Below are 17,617 nucleotides of genomic sequence, written 5' to 3'. Positions count from 1 at the left end.
CACCCTTTTTAAAAAGAGCCTCAAACCCAAGCAAGATAAAGTAAGCTTCCTTCACTTTACCGAAAAAAAAGCCTTGGAAAAAATTAAAACCCCACCATGGCACCAGGAGACAATCTCCCCGATTTCCACACCAATACCCCTCTTGATCCTACCTTTGAAAAGGACATTCTGGACACGCACCTAATCTACGACTACGACGCGCAGGATAGCAACGGCAAGCCGGAGAAATGGCGGTATGAAATGTGGTTCTTCTCGTCTGACCGGATTGTGTATGCTGTCCACGGGGGGCCCATGGCAGGCCGGAGAAACTATCAACGAGCAACATACCAATGCATACGTCCTGGAGAGCTCTGGCAAATCAATTGGCTTGAGGAGACTGGTACTGTGATCTCTGTAGTCTACGACATCAAGGAAAAGACGATGACGACAATGATTGCATTTTCAGAGGGCCATTGGAAGAGGTCCAAGGAGGCGTTGGGTGACAAGAGGAACAAGGAAGATCTGGAAAGGTGGAAGGGGTTGGCGGATGTGGGAAATCAGATGTCAAGATTTATGTTGAGTGAACAGGGGCATATAGTAGAGACATTCAAGGGGAAGGGAAAGTTGGTGCCGATTAAGGAGAGTGATCCGCTGTTTTAAGTCGCTCTGGTGGTACGTTAAGTGGTGGGCGATAAGTTTTGTGAGTACCGGACGTGTTGCTAGATTCTCATTTTCGTTAGATAAACGTAGCTGGGGAGCAAAGCGCATATCCAAGGTGTAAAGTCGGGGTACCCGAGGTCAGTCGGCGACTGCTGGTGTCGCGATCAAGATTTACGTATCCTGTGCTGCAGGGGGAAATGTAACCTTGTATAAGGTGCTGTGTAGCACGGACGAGGTACCACGATACAATGAAAGCAGTGAGCCCTGTTGGGAGTATTCGGCGACCATTTCGGGGACCAGTTTGCAGAGCAGAGGACAGGCGTGATACAATGACTGCATTGAACGGGTGGGAAGAGTGATTCGATGTGTTGCGAGGTCGCTTGGCGCCCGTGGGACGTGGAGCCAGCCACGGTTGAATTGAGGCTAAAGGCAAACCTGAATCCGATAGTGTGGTCAAGCCCACGTCCCAGCCACATGGTTCTCGTCGCCGTCTCGATCGCATCGCGTTCCCGTGCGAAGCGCCAAGCAGACTCTGAGCATGCAGCTTTTGCACTCAAAGTCAATATATATATACATACATACGTGATATGGACTCTCCGCGAGCGGGCCGTGAAGAGATGGGCCGACGGGGCCAGGAAGGCGTTGGTGGTGGCTGTCTGTGACGCGTACGTACGGCCAAGGGAAACCAGAGAAAGCGAGCCCGGCGTGCATACTCACTGCAAGTAGCAGATACGTACGTACGTGTACGTAAGTACAGGTAGGTACTGACGAGAGAGGGCAAGGCTAGCGAATGGTTTGTGCAAAGGACGCCATGCTGTCGATCCGCTGCCCCACGGTCCGTCAGAGGCTGCGAGGGAAAGCGAACTGGTAGAGGGGCCTGGCTCTTATCTTGCATCCGTCGCGGGAGCCGAGTGCAACGGCGGTGCCGACAGGGCCATGTGGGGTAGTGGGTGTGTAAGCGTGTCAGCTCTGGCGTGGCATGTACTCAGCGCAGCAAGGCGCCAAGGGGTGTCGAGGCCATGGCCATGGCCGTCACGGGATGCCAGCGTGTTCGGAGTCCGATGGGCGCTAGACAGTGGGTGTTGCGGGTGTTGGAGTGGTGGTTGTGGTGATGGTGTTGGGGCGGCCGGTGAGAGAAAGCTGTCAGGGCGCAGACAGAAGCGGCATATGGCGGCATGGCGGCATGGCGGCAGGGCAGCCCAAGGCAACGGCCGCATGACAGAGAGGGACAAGAATGGGGCCACGCCAATTTCCACCCGGCCTCAGCCTGGGGAGTCTTTTGCACAGTCTGTCTTGGGGCCAAGTGCGAAGACATGCAAGAGGATATGCAGGACAGCGCAGGACACGCAGGACACGCAGGACCCCCCGCCTTGCGCAGTGCAGGACAGTCTGGCGCAGCAGTCTGGATGCTCGTGTTACATTGACAATCAATCTCGTACTACCCCATCCGGCTAGACCCATGCGCCGCCTAGCCCATGCCACCGCAATTTGGCCCCAGGACGCCCCCGTGCCACAGCACCAAACGTCGGTATGACCAGGGCCCGCTACTCGCATACCTTCCCGGATGCTGCTCCATCAGCTGGTGCCAGCATGGAGCTAGCCAGCCATGATTATCTGCTTCAGCCCTCGGCCCTTCATGTCTTGCATGTCTTGCCCGCTCTCCCTCATGTCCTGCCCTACACCAGGTTGAAACACTGCACCGAAACTTGACACTCCCTCCAACCTGTCTGCCTGTCACGACCATACACACATACTACGCATACTACGCATACATTGTACCAACATCGCCCACAATGGGTCGCCCAGTCTTTACATCCCGCGACAACCTCCACCTACTCCGAAGCTCGGCCTTTGAATCCGAACATGCCTGGCTATACGACACTTCCTACATGCAACATGGAGCCGCTGCCTTGGAGCTGGAGCACGAAATAGAGCAGGCCTATTCAAGTATTTCGCCAGACGACCTCTCAGACGAACAAGTGCGAATCATCAAGACCCAGATCACCATCCACCGAGAGCGACAAAGAGCCCTGCGCCCGCACCTCGAAAGTGGCAGCGACCAGATCGACGAGGAGGGCAATGAATGCGTCTTTGTGCCCGCTCCAAACCAATGGGGAGCCAATGGCGACTTGGACGAGGAGAGCGAGACTCTCTCAGCAGTATGTAGCAGCCTGACTACGTACTATGTTTCTGTATATCCATGACTGACATGATCCAGATCCACAACCTCCTCACATGGCAGACTTCCTACTCACCAATCTCACATACACTGCACGATGAACTCCCCTCAACAAATATCCCCTACCATGCTCTTCTTGACCCATCTGTACCTACCACCACATTCCATCTGCACCGCACACGGGAATGGACCGGCTCGTCAGGCTTCAGAAAGTACATCTACAGTGCGCGCGACCACTCGGACAAGTACATGCTATACATGCTCGAGGCCACACATCGCGACGACAGCCAAGTAAACGCCGCAGACTTCTTCCGCGTCGCAGAGTTCCCCCAACCATGCATATCAGTCCTCCTTTCCGGTATCGACAAGAAGCGCATGACTACCGATTCTTCCAAAGACGCTGCTTACAAATCACGATGCATCCACCTCCGCGGCCCGTTCTCACAACCAGTCAAAGAGTACCCTGATAGACAGCAAAAGATTCCGTGGTCTCCGCGACGATTTACCTATGGTGGCCGACGCTTTGTTTGGAAGCAGGGGGATCCCAACGACGACGCTATGCCAGAGACATTGTATGAGTACCAGAAGGATTGGGCAAAGCCAGGCAGCAGGACGGGTAAGCGGTGCGACGACGCAAAGCCAATCAAGTTGGTGTGGGGAGAGAAGCGGAGAAAGGGAAAAGTCGATAGCTACACTATCCACTTCCGGGGAGGCATGGACCAGGTCTTTAGGGAGATCCTGCTAGCGAGCCAGATGGCCCGCCAAGTGTGTCTGTTCACGGCCATGGGCTGAGTTGATCTCAGCGCTGGGATCGACTGAGCTGAACTTGTTGAATGATGACGCTGGATTGTCTTAGCGATAGGCGTTTTACAGGAACCGTGAGGCACGGTATAGATACCATTACTCGGCGTTTTTAGAATTTTGCATGGAACCTTGGTTCCCACCACAATCAAAATGTATTCTATCCTCAAAGACTATGCAATATCCTGTTTCAAGTGACTTTCAGCGCAATATTGTTTGTAAGTACCTACGTAGGTATTGACAACGGCATAATCCGTCTGACTCATCCCCAATATCTCCGTTGGATCCAACAGAGGCGTTTACCGCAGCATCACTGCAGGTAAGCTACATGATTTGCGATGCCTGTAAATTGCACAGCAGCCTTGCTGACGCACTTGTAAAAAGGGCGCGGCTGCAACGGCTGGACGTGATTGGTGGCCTTGTGGACAGGGCATACGGGTGTATGGAAGATGTTCGATAAGCTTTGCATGAGATGACGGTGACCGGCTCATGGAACCCTCTTTAGACAAGCGACGGAAGTACGCGACGATGTATTTTACCGCCTTCATCGACGGCTGCACCAAGCGACCAACATGTCAGTAAGATGGGAAGGAGCAACTGCCCAATGCGTACGGCTTGATTGCATTTGTTTGCCATGCTCCATCTTACATACGCAGCTGGCAGAGTCCATAGGGGCGGACATCACTAAGTATGACTTCATTCATTGGTCTCTGCGTACCTACATCCATACAAACAATGAAGCCGTGGTCATGCCATTGCTCCCACCTGACCTCTGTTCTCAACACTACTGTTGGCCGGAACAGGCATACCCGAGGTCCTTTGTTCTAGCGGACCCCTACGTACTCCTTCGAGGACTATTCCCTTAGTAATAGCCGTCTTCTCTTGGCCCCAACAACTAAAATCTTACATACGTCTCCAGCCGACGCCCACCGCTTCGCCAAACAGCACCGACCGACTGTTAGCTCACCCACCAGACGGACCAACCGTCCCGCATATAAGCCACAACAGTCGTCGTGGGCCCAGTCATCGCTCAGGGCGCGTAGGGTTACATACCGCAGCGCCAGTCAAACGTACACCGACGCACAAGAGGTCCACGTGCAGCGCTTATCAGACGACTCTAAGCACACCACTACCACTACAACAACTAGTCGTACGGCTCCCCCATTCGCAGAAATACCCCTCAGCCATGTCGTCAAGTCGCAGCACCTCTCTACGCGAGGCGACACACTCCTTCTGCCACGCCCTCCTCTCACCTCCCCCGCCCTCAGACCTGCTGTCAAAGTACTTTAGCAACACGCCCAAGATCACAGAACACGGGCCTGAATGGGCACGATCGCGACTACCTTTTCTGGCCAAGACCTTTTCAGGAAAACAGGGCTGTGAGGAGTACTTCAAGCTTATGACTGATGTGCTGGACATGTCGCTCCCTAGTGACGCATTCCCGGGCAAAGAGGGGTTCATTGTAGATGCAGAGGCAGGCATGGTCAGCGTAGTTGGCAAGGGGCGGTTTGCTAGTAAGAAGACGGGAAAGGCATGGGATGAGCAGTTCATCCACAGGTTTAGTGAGTTTGATGAGCAAGGGAAGATTGGTCACTGGGAGATTTGGGCGGATCCGCTGAGTGCCTGGGAAGCTGTCGGCTCGTAAAGGTTAAAAGATGACGGTGGCAATTGCAACGGCTTATGGTGCTGAAACTTGCCAGCATGACGAACATGGTAAACGACTCTATACAGAATTCAATAGTCAGATTGACTAGACTTCGATGCATATGAACGGATCGCGGAGTCCAATGCCGTTAGCGCCTCGCTTCGTAAATGTGGACCCCATCGGCATCTTCTGCACCTAACCTCCGAACCCTTCAACTTTTCTTCATTCACGTCTTTGCTTCACACACCGTGATACCAACAGCGCAAAGCACCACGCCTGTCGCCTGGCATATCCAGGACACCTCCATGAAGCTGGAAGGTGGAAGCTGTTAATGATATCACACACTTAGGCCACCGCTAACCCAACAGTCTGGCTCCCAATGCCCATTGCAATAGGTACGTTTGAAACTTTCTCTCAACTACAGCGTGTGCGCGCTTCGCTGCGATACGCGCACATGCATAAGCTCAAAAGATGATATGTACATCGACCATATAATACTTTAGGAAGAGCCGGAAAAGGTATGGCTAGCATCGACATATGCTACGCTGTCGCTGCTTATAACTTGGTCTCTGAAGAGCTTCGTCACTTTACACGTAATCTGGACTTTTTGTCTTGGGACTTGTGCTGACGATATGAAGATTAGGTTTTATCAGTGTATCTGCGGTATGACTCGATTCGAGAATTCACGCGTGGTTGCGCGGTTGGTGAAGTGCGCGTCACGGATGATGTGTTGAATAAGGATTGCAGATGTAGGGTCACGACCGGGAGGAAAGGCTGGCGCTTGTGCAACAGCGAAGTAGCTTTTCTATGGAAGCTATAAGGACTGCCCCTATGGCATGTTTGCCATATTATCCCAGTTGAGCAGTGCTAAAGCATCTAGCTCGAGTGTCGGTATAGACGACATTGTCTTCTCGCAGTAGACCACGTCTTCTGGCGTAGTCTGAAGGGAGTCAGTAATGGCTTGAGCTGGCTCATATCCACACCAAGGCTGAAAAAGCCCATTCGCGTCGAGGCTAAGCTCCGGATCTATCATGGAAGACTGATCCTGAGGCCCAATAGTAATATCGTCAAGATTTCGCAGATCCACATCCGCCCCAAAATCAATCAAATCATTAAAATCAAAGCTCTCCCCACACCACGATTGCTCTCCCACCTGCACCACTGCACATCCTCCTTCCTCCTTCCTCCTCTTCTTCTCCCCAGCCACCCTACCCACCCACTCCCGCGGCGTAACCCCCATCCTCTCCTTAAAAATCCTATGAAAATACCTCGGCGTAAACCCCACTCCCCTCGCCAACTCCCCCAACCTCAGCTTCCCCCCTTCTTCTTCCCCTTTCCCCACCACCTCCTCAATCCGCTCACACGCCTTCTTCACCGCTTGCTCCTGCTTGTCGTCAAGCACGGTGACGTTGGGCTTGCAGCGCTTACATGCGCGGAACCCTGCCGCTTCGGCTTCGCGCCAGGTGCTGTAGAAGGTGATGTTTGCTCTACGGGCGAGGCGCGCCGGGCAGGTGGGACGGCAGTAGATGTTTGTTGTTTTTACGGCGTAGATGAAGGCGTTGCTGGAGAGGGGGTCGCGGGTTGTGAGGGCGTGGTAGCGGGATGTGGGTGTTGTGTAGGAGGGCATTTTCGAATTGAAGTTCAAAAGACAGTGTTTTTTTAGGGAGAGAGAGGGACGCAGGATGATCAAGTGCATATTTGGGATGGGGAGGCGGTTTTATTATGAGATACAGATGAGATACCTAGGTAAAAGGGTATCTGTGCTCTGATTGGTTACTTTGAAAACATGTATGGATGGGGTGGCGCATGTTGGACCTTTTTGTCTACTGCATTTATAGGAATTGAGATTTATGTTAATAAGAAGTTGGAAATTCATTGAAACGATGTCTTGTTAGCATAAGACCATTTGCAAGATGTAAGGGGTGGGCAGGATAGCTCCTTCTAGTCTATTCATTGGCATGCTGGAAGAGGTAGGCACGATGAGAGGACTCACGTCTGAGTCTCACTAAACTATGCCTCTCATCTACACATATTTTCCTCAATCTTTTGTTCAAAATCGTGATATCACAGCCGTTCTATTCAATATGGCGGATGCCTCCAACACAGTCACCCAACCCGGCATCGCTGCACTTCCACCCCCAACAATAAGACAGCTGGGCTCCGGCCAAGTCATCGTTGATCCCAGCTCAGTCGTGAAAGAGCTCATCGACAATGCTCTCGATGCCCGTGCAAAAAGCATCTTCGTCGATATCTCCGCCAACACGATCGATTCCATCCAAGTCAAAGACGACGGCCATGGCATCCCGAGTGAAGACCGATCTCTCGTATGTCGCCGTTACTGCACGAGCAAAATCAGAGATTTGAAGGATTTGAGAGAGCTAGGGGGCAGGTGGCTTGGCTTTCGTGGAGAGGCTCTGGCAAGCATGGCAGAGATGAGCAGCGCGTTCAATGTGACGACGAGAGTGGAGGGTGAGCCGGTTGCTGTGAAGTTGAAGTATAATCGGGATGGGGAGCTTGAATCGTGAGTTCCTCATTATTCTACATGCTGTGCTAGATTGCTAGAGAACTAACAAGTGTAGTGTCACGCATGATTCACACCCCGTTGGCGCGACTGTCAAGGTAACGGGGTTCTTCGACTACATACCCGTGCGGAAACAGACGGTGGTTAAGAACGCAGCCAAGTGTCTGGCGAAGATTCGACGACTTATGCAGGCGTATGCTCTTGCTAGACCGAGTATTCGGTTTAGGCTTCGTGTGCTCAAGGCTAAGAATAGTAATAGCGACTTTAGCTACGCACCGAGGGCTCATGCTGATGTTGGAGATGCTATTCTGAAAATATTTGGGAGAGACTGCGCTGCCCAGTGCGACTTCACTACTGCGGAAGCTGATGGCTTTGAGATTCGTGCCTTTCTGCCTAAGCCAACTGCAGTCGGATCGGATATTTCAGGTCGTAGCAGTTTTGTCGCAGTCGATGCACGGCTGGTGTCGAGCAACCATGGGACTATCAAGCAGATGGTTCATGCTTGCAAACAGCGACTCTGGAAGGCGAATCCCTCTCTCGGAGGCGTCAGGAATCCCTTTTTCTGCATTAACATTATTTGTCCGCCTGGAAGCTATGATCCCAATATCGAGCCGTCCAAAGACGACGTTATGTTTGAGGACAGCGACATCGTTTTGGGGGTCTGGGAAAAGTTGCTGGGCTCCTTCTATACTGAGGCAGTGACCAATCTCGATAATGATGAGCCGTCGTCATCTTCCCAGCAGAGCTATCAGCTTGAGCCAGGCAATGCAGTTGATCAAAATCGGGACGAAACCACATCTGAATTACATAACACGAGTGGTCAGAATGAAGCATCAGTCTCTGCGCCACAGCCAGGTTGGAGACACAGCATGTATGGCATTGACGAAGAGGATCTCGAGTTTTTGCAGGACGACCGTACTCCTGTCATTGACGAAGAAGAGGGACGTCACACCGCAGAAGTATCCAATCCTTGGACGATTGCTCGAATGAATGCTGCAATCAAACCCAGGGGGGCCGCTAGCAATAGACAGCTGCTGAGTCTAGCAAAAAGTACTAGAAATGTTGATTCAAGTTCTAGTGCTTCGAAGATACCTGCAACGCCTAATCGAGTGGTTTCAGTGGAGCCTTTGACGCCTCAGACATCTTCGAAGGCGAACACGGTGCAATCACTGCTTGATGATGAACTTGAGCGTAGCATACAACGCCTGCCTCCGCCGTCATCGGTAGTAGGAAGTATCAGTGATTGGGTTATGGATCGCCGGGGAGGCCAATCAATCGATAGTACAGGTACATATTTTTCAGGAAGAGAGGTACCAGGCTTTGACCTACGGTCTGAGACCCAGGCACCAGAAGCATGGACGTCGCAACTGAGTCAACACCGCAATATCGCCGCCGGTATAGATTTTACAGACCAAGTTGCTCCTCATCGACAGCTAATTCAAGGCCCGCATCCGCCAAAAAAGACTGCTCGTCGTAAGGAGCCCAAGGACGCTACAGCACCGCTTTTCTCGACCGACAGTTTGCAAAGACACCCAGCAGGAGAACCAGGACAAGAAGAATCAGCCCGTCCTTCTCCAGCCAAAAACACCGATATCCGAGATTTCTTCGGTCAAAGGAGCGAGATTCAAGAAATCCATCCCGTCCACAAACCATCCTTTACGCCAATCAATCCACCAACCCAACGTCAACCCAGACCCTCGACCTCCTTCACACTCCATCACAGCCCCTCTTTTCCGCAAAATAAGAAAAACAACTCACATAATATATCCCCAGCATCTCACTTCCCAGTCAGCCAGCCCACCTCCACCAATTCACTGGCCAAAACCCACACCTCACCTCCCCCACCGCGCCGCAACGAGCCACCCACACAACCCACCGTATCACGCCGCACAAGCACAGACTCCATGACTTCCTTCTTCCGTACTCAAGAAGAGAAAGCAATCAATCACTCATCCCAGCGTCTCATGCGCGACACTCGCGCACCCACAGCGCCGCCGCACGAGCAAATACCACACTCTGTACACAATCTAACACTGCATATTACTATCAACATCCCATCCATCATATCACTCGTACTCATGTACCGGGAGTCAACTCTGAAATGGGACTCGGCGGCGCAATTTGCGTACTGCGGGTTCCGTGCGGATGTGTCGGGAGGGCAGATTGTAGAGTGGGTGTGCAGGATAGATAGCAAGTTGTATGGTATGTATGAAAGAGTGAGTGACGCGGATGAGATAAGTATAGTCATCGAAGGGGGGGTGAAGAGGGCGTTGGAAGGGATTGAATGGGAAGGCGAAGAAGGGGGGGAGGAGGAAGAGATGTTGATGGAGCTGTAAGCGGCATCTTTTCCACAATCAGGAAGGACCATAGAGCAAGGACATGTGGGATCATCTCAGATAAAAAAAAACACTTTATGACTATATTCCCACCTTTCTTTTTCTTTTTCTACGAATTCCCCAGCTTGAACTCTCTAAACGCAACCTCCTCCGGCAACCTGAAGCTTGCACAAAACATCCTCTTCTTAGGCGCCACATCGCGTACATCATGCACATACACATCCTCCATATCCGGTGTAATCTCGTACTCAATCTGTCTACTGATCTCTTCGCAAATACCCTTAATTTCAGCCACATTATCGTCGCTCTTTGTGGAGAAGCAGTGGACGTGGATCATGGGTAGCTTCTGCTCCGTGTGGGGGGCTAGCTTTTTCTTAATATCAGCGGCAGGTAGGCCGGGGATGTTGGCGTAGAGGCCGATGAAGGAATGGAGGAAGGTGATAGCGGAGGCGGGCAAGTTCATGACGTAGTGGGCGAAGAAACTGGGTTGGATGAGCGTCTTGATGGGCTGGGGTTGCTTGTTTTCCTGGGGGTTGCTGCGGGAGAATTTGGTTTTTGGGTAGATGGGGACGCTGTGCCGGGAGTCTTGGACGAGGAGGTGGGCAGATGCTCGGCGGATGAAGGAGCTGCCGTCGGTGTTGAAGGGGCGGACAAAGTCGCCGACTTTGTTGATTTTGATGTTGTTTACGAGCGAGTTGTACGACTCGGGGTTGAGGTCGTTGGCCCAAACGAAGCACTTTTTCTTGCCAGAAGGGATGGCAAATGGGCCTACGCCTGCCATGACATCGCATATGGCCTCGCCTTCCTTGAACAGGTTGCAAAGACGCTCGTGCTCGGTGTGCAGACGTGTGTTCCAGTAGACCTTGGCAAAGTCAAACTTGAAGGTGCAGCCCTGCTCGCGGAGCTCGACATTCATGTCGTCAGGTCCGTGCAGGACCTCGTATTGAAATGTGCGAAAGGCGTTCTCTGTGCCCACATTGTCCAGTTTGTTGATGACAGTCTTGACCATAGGGTTCTTGTCGGCAAGAACAGTGGCAATAAGGTGTTTGTACGGCCAGTACCGCTCGCGCAGGTTTAGGTGAGCGACATGACCAGCGAGAGCAAAGCCCTGGGGGATTTCGTCGTCGTGCTTGGACTCTGGCGGGGGGATGATGGCGCCTGTGATCTCCGAGTAGGTGAAGTAGTCGTAGTCGAGGTGCAGCTGGTAGGGTATCACACCCAATGTGCCGTCCTGCTCAAGGTCGCGCAGCTTAGGGGACCATGTGGTTCGATCTGCCTGGCTTCAGACTCAGCACCCGGATATACCTACGGCTTGCGCATGTCGGCTGACTCACCAGTGTGGACGACTTCCGGTCGCAGGAGCAGACACTTGACGCCCTGCTGCGCTCTTTCCGCGTCGGGATCTGCCCTGATTGGATCGACGCGATTGTTCGGCAGCGTGTCCTTGGCGGCGGTGAGTTCCTTGCGGCATCGCGAAATGTCCTTGGGGTTGAAGATGCGGGCGGCCGAGGTGGGGATGGTTTTTTGGAAGAAGCTGCGGTCGAGCACCTTCATAGCGCGGTTCACGGGGGGCGCGAACATATCGTCAGTCGCCTCTGCGAGGGACATTGAAGCGTGGGATGGGGGCGTAGTGGCAGTGGCGGGGGGTGGTGTGGTGGTGGTGAGGGTGAAAGTAAATGTGGTGGTGGGATTATTTTGTGGAATGACGCAGCGTCAGGGTCCCCCGTCGGGCCCAGGTACCGAGCATGGCCCGTCAAATGCCCCTCGACCTGTAGATGCGAGCCAGATGATGTACCTGCAGCAATCTTCAGCCGCATCCTCGCAGCACAGCACCTGGCCGGCTTTGCTACGCCTAACTCTTTACACGTGCCAATTATTGCAAAAGGGTGCCGGGGCCTGCTGAGTGGCCAGAAGTTCGCCGGGGCGGGAATGCAGGGTGCAAGGATCGCGTAATCCTAAGAAGTTGCTTGCTTGTCCCTGGACCGCGATTTCAACTCCCATAACAACACCACCCTATGTCTGTGGCTTCAACCACCTCCTTGCCCGAAAAACAACATCCTCACCCGCACACACACCCCCGACTGCCCCAGTCGCCGCCCATGAAGTCTCACAGTCTCCGCCTCTGACCGCTGCTGCTGCAACCTACCGCCCTCGCTGCCCTCTCCTTTCTCCCTAGTACATATACCCCGGATTTCCGCCTTCTAGCCCGCCGACTGCACGCCCGCCCACCATGGCGTCCGGAGGAGGCGGCAACATCAAGGTCGTGGTGCGATGTCGACCCTTCAACGGGCGAGGTAAGCATTCCATAGACGCCCTCGTGCCCTGTGTTGCTGTGGCTAACCGCGAGCAGAAAAGGCGCGCAATGCACAATGTATCGTGCAGATGAAGGGCGACCAAACCATTCTTTCCCCGCCAAACACCGACGTTAAGGGAAAGGCCGCCAAAGCCGCTGCTGAGGGCGTAAAGACCTTCGCCTTCGATCGCTCCTACTGGTCCTTCGACCGCGATGCCCCAAACTATGCCGGCCAGGACAACCTCCACGAAGACCTCGGCAAGCCGCTACTCGACAATGCCTTTCAGGGCTACAACAACTGCATTTTCGCATATGGTCAGACAGGTTCCGGAAAGTCGTACTCGATGATGGGTTATGGCGCAGAATACGGAATTATCCCCAAGATTTGCCAGGACATGTTTGAGCGAATAAAAGGCATGCAACAGGACAAGAACTCGACCTGCACCGTCGAGGTCTCATACCTGGAAATCTACAATGAGCGCGTGCGCGATCTGCTGAATCCCTCCAACAAGGGCAACCTGCGAGTCCGAGAGCATCCGTCTACCGGTCCCTATGTCGAAGACCTGGCCAAGCTGGTGGTCCAGTCCTTCTCCGAGATTGAGAACTTGATGGATGAAGGAAACAAGGCCCGTACAGTTGCGGCGACCAACATGAACGAGACGTCCTCGCGATCGCACGCCGTATTCACCCTTACCCTTACCCAGAAACGCCACGATGTCGAGACGAGCATGAGCGGAGAAAGAGTTGCAAAGATTAGTTTGGTAGACTTGGCAGGATCAGAAAGAGCACAATCCACTGGCGCAACCGGTGCGCGATTGAAAGAGGGTGCAGAAATCAATCGATCTCTGTCTACACTGGGTCGCGTGATCGCGGCGCTTGCAGACCAGTCGTCTGGGAAAAAGAAAGCACAGGTTCCGTACCGAGATTCCATCCTGACGTGGTTGTTGAAAGATTCGTTAGGAGGAAACAGCATGACTGCCATGATTGCTGCAATTTCTCCTGCAGATATCAACTTTGAGGAAACACTCTCGACCCTTCGATACGCCGACTCCGCCAAACGCATCAAGAACCATGCCGTCGTAAACGAAGATCCCAACGCGCGCATGATCAGAGAACTCAAGGAAGAGCTTTCCAAATTGCGCTCCCAATTAGGCGGAGGTGGTGGAGGCGGTGGCGGAGCGGCAGGCTCGAATGGTATCGTGGAAGAACAGTACCCACCAGACACACCGCTAGAAAAGCAAATGGTTTCCATCACGCAGGCAGACGGCTCGACCAAAAAGGTCTCCAAGGCCGAGATTGCGGAACAGTTGACTCAATCGGAGAAACTCTACACAGAACTGAACCAAACCTGGGAAGAGAAGCTGCAAAAGACGGAAGAAATCCACAAGGAAAGAGAAGCTGCACTGGAAGAGCTTGGCATCAGCATTGAAAAGGGTTTCGTAGGTCTGTCCACACCCAAGAACATGCCACATTTGGTAAACTTGAGCGATGATCCGCTCTTAACCGAATGTCTCGTGTACAATTTAAAGCCAGGTACTACAACCGTAGGAAATTCTGATGTCGACGGTCAGACTGCACAGATACGCCTGAACGGTTCGCAAATTCTCGCAGAACACTGCAACTTTGAGAACGTGGATGGCAAGGTGACTGTGATTCCCCAAGAGGGTGCAAGTGTCATGGTGAATGGCGTTCGTATTGATAAGCCACGGCTCCTCAAGAGCGGTCATCGCATTATCCTCGGCGATTTTCACATCTTCCGGTTCAACAACCCACAAGAAGCGCGAGCTGAGCGCGCCGAAGTAGGGACAAGTCTCCTCCGGCAGACTGTCACTGCTGGCCAGCTTGGCAGCTCTCCTTCACCCGCTCCAAGGCCTGGTCACGACAGATCATACAGCTCAATTAGCATAGCGAACAGCGACTTCGACCCCGACAGCCCAAGAGCAGGATCGCCCGCACTCTGGCAACGAGGGCGAGAGTCTGAATTTTCCTATGCGCGAAGGGAAGCTCTTACTGCCTGGCTAGGGCCAGATAAACGCATTGAGAATCTACCAGACGAGGATTTTGAAGCACTCTACGAAGATCTCAGCAGGCTGCGCGAGACGCGCAAAGCACGGCCGGAAAGCCGGATGATTAGCGATGAGGGCGATACAGAGTCAATGTCTTCATACCCGGTCAGGGAGAAGTACGCTTCTGGCGGCACTCTAGACAATTTCTCCCTCGATACTGCGCTAACCATGCCCTCTACTCCACACCAGGAGGGTAGCGAAAAGATGCAAGAAATACGAGAGGATATGCAGAACAAGATAGATCAGTCAAGGGATGATTTCCAAGCCAGGCTGAAAGCTGACGAGGACGCCAAGGTGGAGTTGCAAGAGCTGCGAGCTGCCAAAGAGGCAATGCAGAGGCAAATGAAAGCGCAAAAGGAGGCATTTCAAAGGCATTTAAAAGAGCTTGGACACGATATTCCGCTTGAGATAGATGAGGACCTGGAGATCAAATCGGCAAATGCACCAAAAGAACAAGATGCACAAGACGAACGCCAGCTCGAACTGATACGTTCTGTCCTCAAACAGTGGCGGCGACGGAAATATGTCACTATGGCAGAGACTCTTTTACAAAATGCTGCGATTCTCAAAGAAGCTCAAGTCATGAGCCAACAAATGGACAAGCGAGTCGTATTTCAGTTTTGCATTGTCGATGTTGGCCACACAGTCCCTTCGTCCTACGACTTGGTAAACATGGGCATTCCAGGCGAAGATGATGAATACCTGGACAGCCAATCCAAACCATGCGTTGGCGTACGCGTCATTGACTTCAAGAATGAGGTCGTTCACCTATGGTCGTTACAGAAGCTCCGCGATCGTGTGAGGCGGATGCACCAAGTGCATCAGTACATGAACCGCCCAGAATACTTTCAACATTTCAACCCGGAATCGCCTTTCTCTGACCCTTGTATGCCTGAGTTTACACGGATTGGCGATGTCGATGTTCCACTCGCAGCCGTGTTTGAGTCGAGAGTTCGAGACTTCAGCCTTGATGTAATATCGCCATACACCTCGAACCCCATTGGCATCATCCGCTTGTCGTTAGAACCTTCATCCGCCGAGGCACCTTCAACCACACTGAAGTTCAATGTTGGCATGCATGAAATGGTTGGGTTTTCAGAACGAGAGGGAACAAAAGTGCACGCTGTGCTCTTCGTACCCGGTATTTCAGATGAAAGTGGCGCGACCACTACGACCTGGATTACCGATTTCAACGAAAGCCCCATTCGCTTTGAAAGTGTGCATAGCATGAGCCTTCCTTATCCAAGTCCACGCGACACCTTCCTTCGCATCTCTATCTTTGCCAAAGTCACCGACATCCACCTAGACATGCTGCTTAGCTGGGATGACATGCGCGACTCAGCCGAGAAGCCAAAACAGAAGCGTCGCAATGCACGTCTGCCGGAATCAGAGTTCTACACAGAAGACACGCACGACATCTTCGCCCGCATACAGGTTCAAGAGATTACGGACGACGGTACCTACCAGCCGGTTGAGGTCACACAGAGCAGCGTCATGGACCAAGGTGTTTACCAGCTCCACCAGGGCCTCGCCCGTCGCATTGTCGTGAATCTTACCCATACTTCGGGTGAGACCATACAGTGGGAAGGCGTCAAATCTCTGCGTATGGGTCATATCCGGATGGTCGATGCAGCAGGCAATTGCCCTAATTATGGCTCACCAGTCAAGGAAGTCCCAGTAGATCTTATTTCGCCACCCATTGTCCGAAACAACGCAGACGGCACAACAAATGTCAAATTCGTTGGCCGATGGGATAGCACTGCACACGCCTCGCAGATTCTCGACCGCGCGACAAAGGATAATTTCCGCGTTCGGGCCACTCTTCTCTTCGACGTCATGTCCTCAAAGCTTATTGAGCCCATGACCTTTTCGTTTGACCTCTTCGTACAGATCCGTGGTCGATCATACATGCGTCCAACCTCGCTCTTTTCCCTAACCAACATCTGGAACACGGTCAAAATTGTTCATTCAACAGTCGGGATCTTCAGTGTGGCGATACGTCCAACATCTGTAAAGCGCGCAACAGATCTCTGGCGCATGAACACAAAGGACGACTACATTAAAGGTGAGGAGCAGCTCGCAGGCTGGACTCCCCGCGGTGTTTCGTTAGTACGAGATTTCATCAACGTTGAGAAGCGCCGCCGCCGTGTTGCTGAGATAGAAACGGCCCGTTCCGTCCTCTCCTCCAAGGCCCTCAGCATACCCGCGTCAGCACTAGCATCCTCGAAAGACAAGCCACTAGACGATGCCCAGAAAGCACTCCTGCAACGCATCATCTCTCTGTGGAAGACTAAAAAGGCCCCGGCGGAGATCATCCTTAACTCGACGAACCTCGAGCCACCTACAAACGGCGCTGCTTTCGCACCACGTTCTTCTTCTCCCTCGCCAAGTCCAACGCCTAGCCTGACGGCGACGGTACGCTTCATACCCAAGAATCCAAACCTTATGAAGGCATCGTATCTTCTCACACCAGATCCGACCAACACCCGCTGGACTCGGCGATATGTGGAACTGCGAAAACCGTATTTGCATATCTACTCCACAGATGGTGATGAGATCAACGCTATCAATATTAGCACTGCGCGCATCGACCATTCTCCTCAGATTGCAAAGTTGCTCGGTGGAGTGCAAAATCAACACAGCAACAGTGCAAATGGAAGCGGAGGCGCAGGAGTGTACAAGGACGTCGTGTTTGCTGTTTTTGCACGATCAAATACGTACATTTTCCGAGCAAGGAGTGAACGGGAAAAGATAGAGTGGATTTTGAGATTAGACCAAAGTTATTTCAGTAGTGGGGAAGGTAGTGAGGAGAGTGCTTAATGACTAGAGGACTGTAAGGGGGGTGTAAAGGGTGACCTCTAGTGCGCGAACTAACGTCTATTTCTTGAGCCTGATTTTGAAACAGCTAGTAATTTTTGGGTGTAAGATAGGATATTGTTTTCCTAACCTCTTCAGGCGTTTCCTTTATATAGGCTTTTTTTGGGATACCCAGAGCACAGTTGCTCATTTGGCGCGATCGCTGCAGTAGAGATCGAATTAACCTTTATCGCTAAATGTACTAGTACGCTTGCACTTGTATTGTATGGTCGATGTATCGTTCCTAAACTGAAATGACATTGACGAATCAAGAGCATTGA

The 17,617-nt window shown here is 52.5% G+C and overlaps 7 protein-coding genes across 7 annotated transcripts; 5 read left to right on the top strand and 2 right to left on the bottom strand.

The window, feature by feature from the left end:
- Window positions 1–51: 51 nt before the first annotated feature.
- COCSADRAFT_33910 (uncharacterized protein) lies at window positions 52–1,011 on the top strand. The gene has a single exon (XM_007698303.1). It carries the CDS (start codon window positions 97–99, stop codon window positions 637–639), a length of 543 nt encoding a protein of 180 aa, XP_007696493.1. The 5' UTR covers window positions 52–96; the 3' UTR covers window positions 640–1,011.
- A 1,132-nt stretch (window positions 1,012–2,143) lies between these two features.
- Window positions 2,144–3,791, top strand: COCSADRAFT_110367 (uncharacterized protein). The gene is made up of 2 exons (XM_007698580.1): window positions 2,144–2,798; window positions 2,858–3,791. Exons 1-2 carry the CDS (start codon window positions 2,433–2,435, stop codon window positions 3,608–3,610), a joined length of 1,119 nt encoding a protein of 372 aa, XP_007696770.1. The 5' UTR covers window positions 2,144–2,432; the 3' UTR covers window positions 3,611–3,791.
- A 758-nt stretch (window positions 3,792–4,549) lies between these two features.
- On the top strand, window positions 4,550–5,468 carry COCSADRAFT_33908 (uncharacterized protein). Its single transcript, XM_007698302.1, has one exon. The coding sequence runs from the start codon at window positions 4,806–4,808 to the stop codon at window positions 5,262–5,264; it is 459 nt and encodes a 152-aa protein (XP_007696492.1). The 5' UTR covers window positions 4,550–4,805; the 3' UTR covers window positions 5,265–5,468.
- Window positions 5,469–5,986: 518 nt separating this feature from the next.
- Window positions 5,987–6,973, bottom strand: COCSADRAFT_178776 (uncharacterized protein). The gene is made up of 2 exons (XM_007698579.1): window positions 6,627–6,973; window positions 5,987–6,204 (listed from the first exon to the last, which is right to left on the bottom strand). Exons 1-2 carry the CDS (start codon window positions 6,958–6,960, stop codon window positions 6,113–6,115), a joined length of 426 nt encoding a protein of 141 aa, XP_007696769.1. The 5' UTR covers window positions 6,961–6,973; the 3' UTR covers window positions 5,987–6,112.
- A 375-nt stretch (window positions 6,974–7,348) lies between these two features.
- Window positions 7,349–10,151, top strand: COCSADRAFT_351575 (uncharacterized protein; the record flags this gene model as incomplete). The annotated part of the gene is made up of 5 exons (XM_007698578.1): window positions 7,349–7,785; window positions 7,844–8,330; window positions 8,397–9,180; window positions 9,229–9,351; window positions 9,943–10,151. The coding sequence occupies 5 exons, from the start codon at window positions 7,349–7,351 to the stop codon at window positions 10,119–10,121; spliced, it is 2,010 nt and encodes a 669-aa protein (XP_007696768.1). The 3' UTR covers window positions 10,122–10,151.
- Window positions 10,152–10,170: 19 nt separating this feature from the next.
- Window positions 10,171–11,786, bottom strand: COCSADRAFT_33907 (uncharacterized protein). Its single transcript, XM_007698301.1, has 2 exons — window positions 11,456–11,786; window positions 10,171–11,396 (listed from the first exon to the last, which is right to left on the bottom strand). Exons 1-2 carry the CDS (start codon window positions 11,727–11,729, stop codon window positions 10,231–10,233), a joined length of 1,440 nt encoding a protein of 479 aa, XP_007696491.1. The 5' UTR covers window positions 11,730–11,786; the 3' UTR covers window positions 10,171–10,230.
- Window positions 11,787–12,124: 338 nt separating this feature from the next.
- COCSADRAFT_187865 (uncharacterized protein) lies at window positions 12,125–17,550 on the top strand. The gene is made up of 2 exons (XM_007698577.1): window positions 12,125–12,415; window positions 12,472–17,550. The coding sequence occupies exons 1-2, from the start codon at window positions 12,352–12,354 to the stop codon at window positions 17,298–17,300; spliced, it is 4,893 nt and encodes a 1,630-aa protein (XP_007696767.1). The 5' UTR covers window positions 12,125–12,351; the 3' UTR covers window positions 17,301–17,550.
- Window positions 17,551–17,617: the final 67 nt, after the last annotated feature.

The sequence above is a fragment of the Bipolaris sorokiniana genome (assembly GCF_000338995.1).
Source record: "Bipolaris sorokiniana ND90Pr unplaced genomic scaffold COCSAscaffold_3, whole genome shotgun sequence".
Classification (NCBI taxonomy): Eukaryota; Fungi; Ascomycota; class Dothideomycetes; order Pleosporales; family Pleosporaceae; genus Bipolaris; species Bipolaris sorokiniana.
Note: the sequence above shows the minus strand (reverse complement) of the source record. Positions and strands in the feature narration are given on the sequence as shown.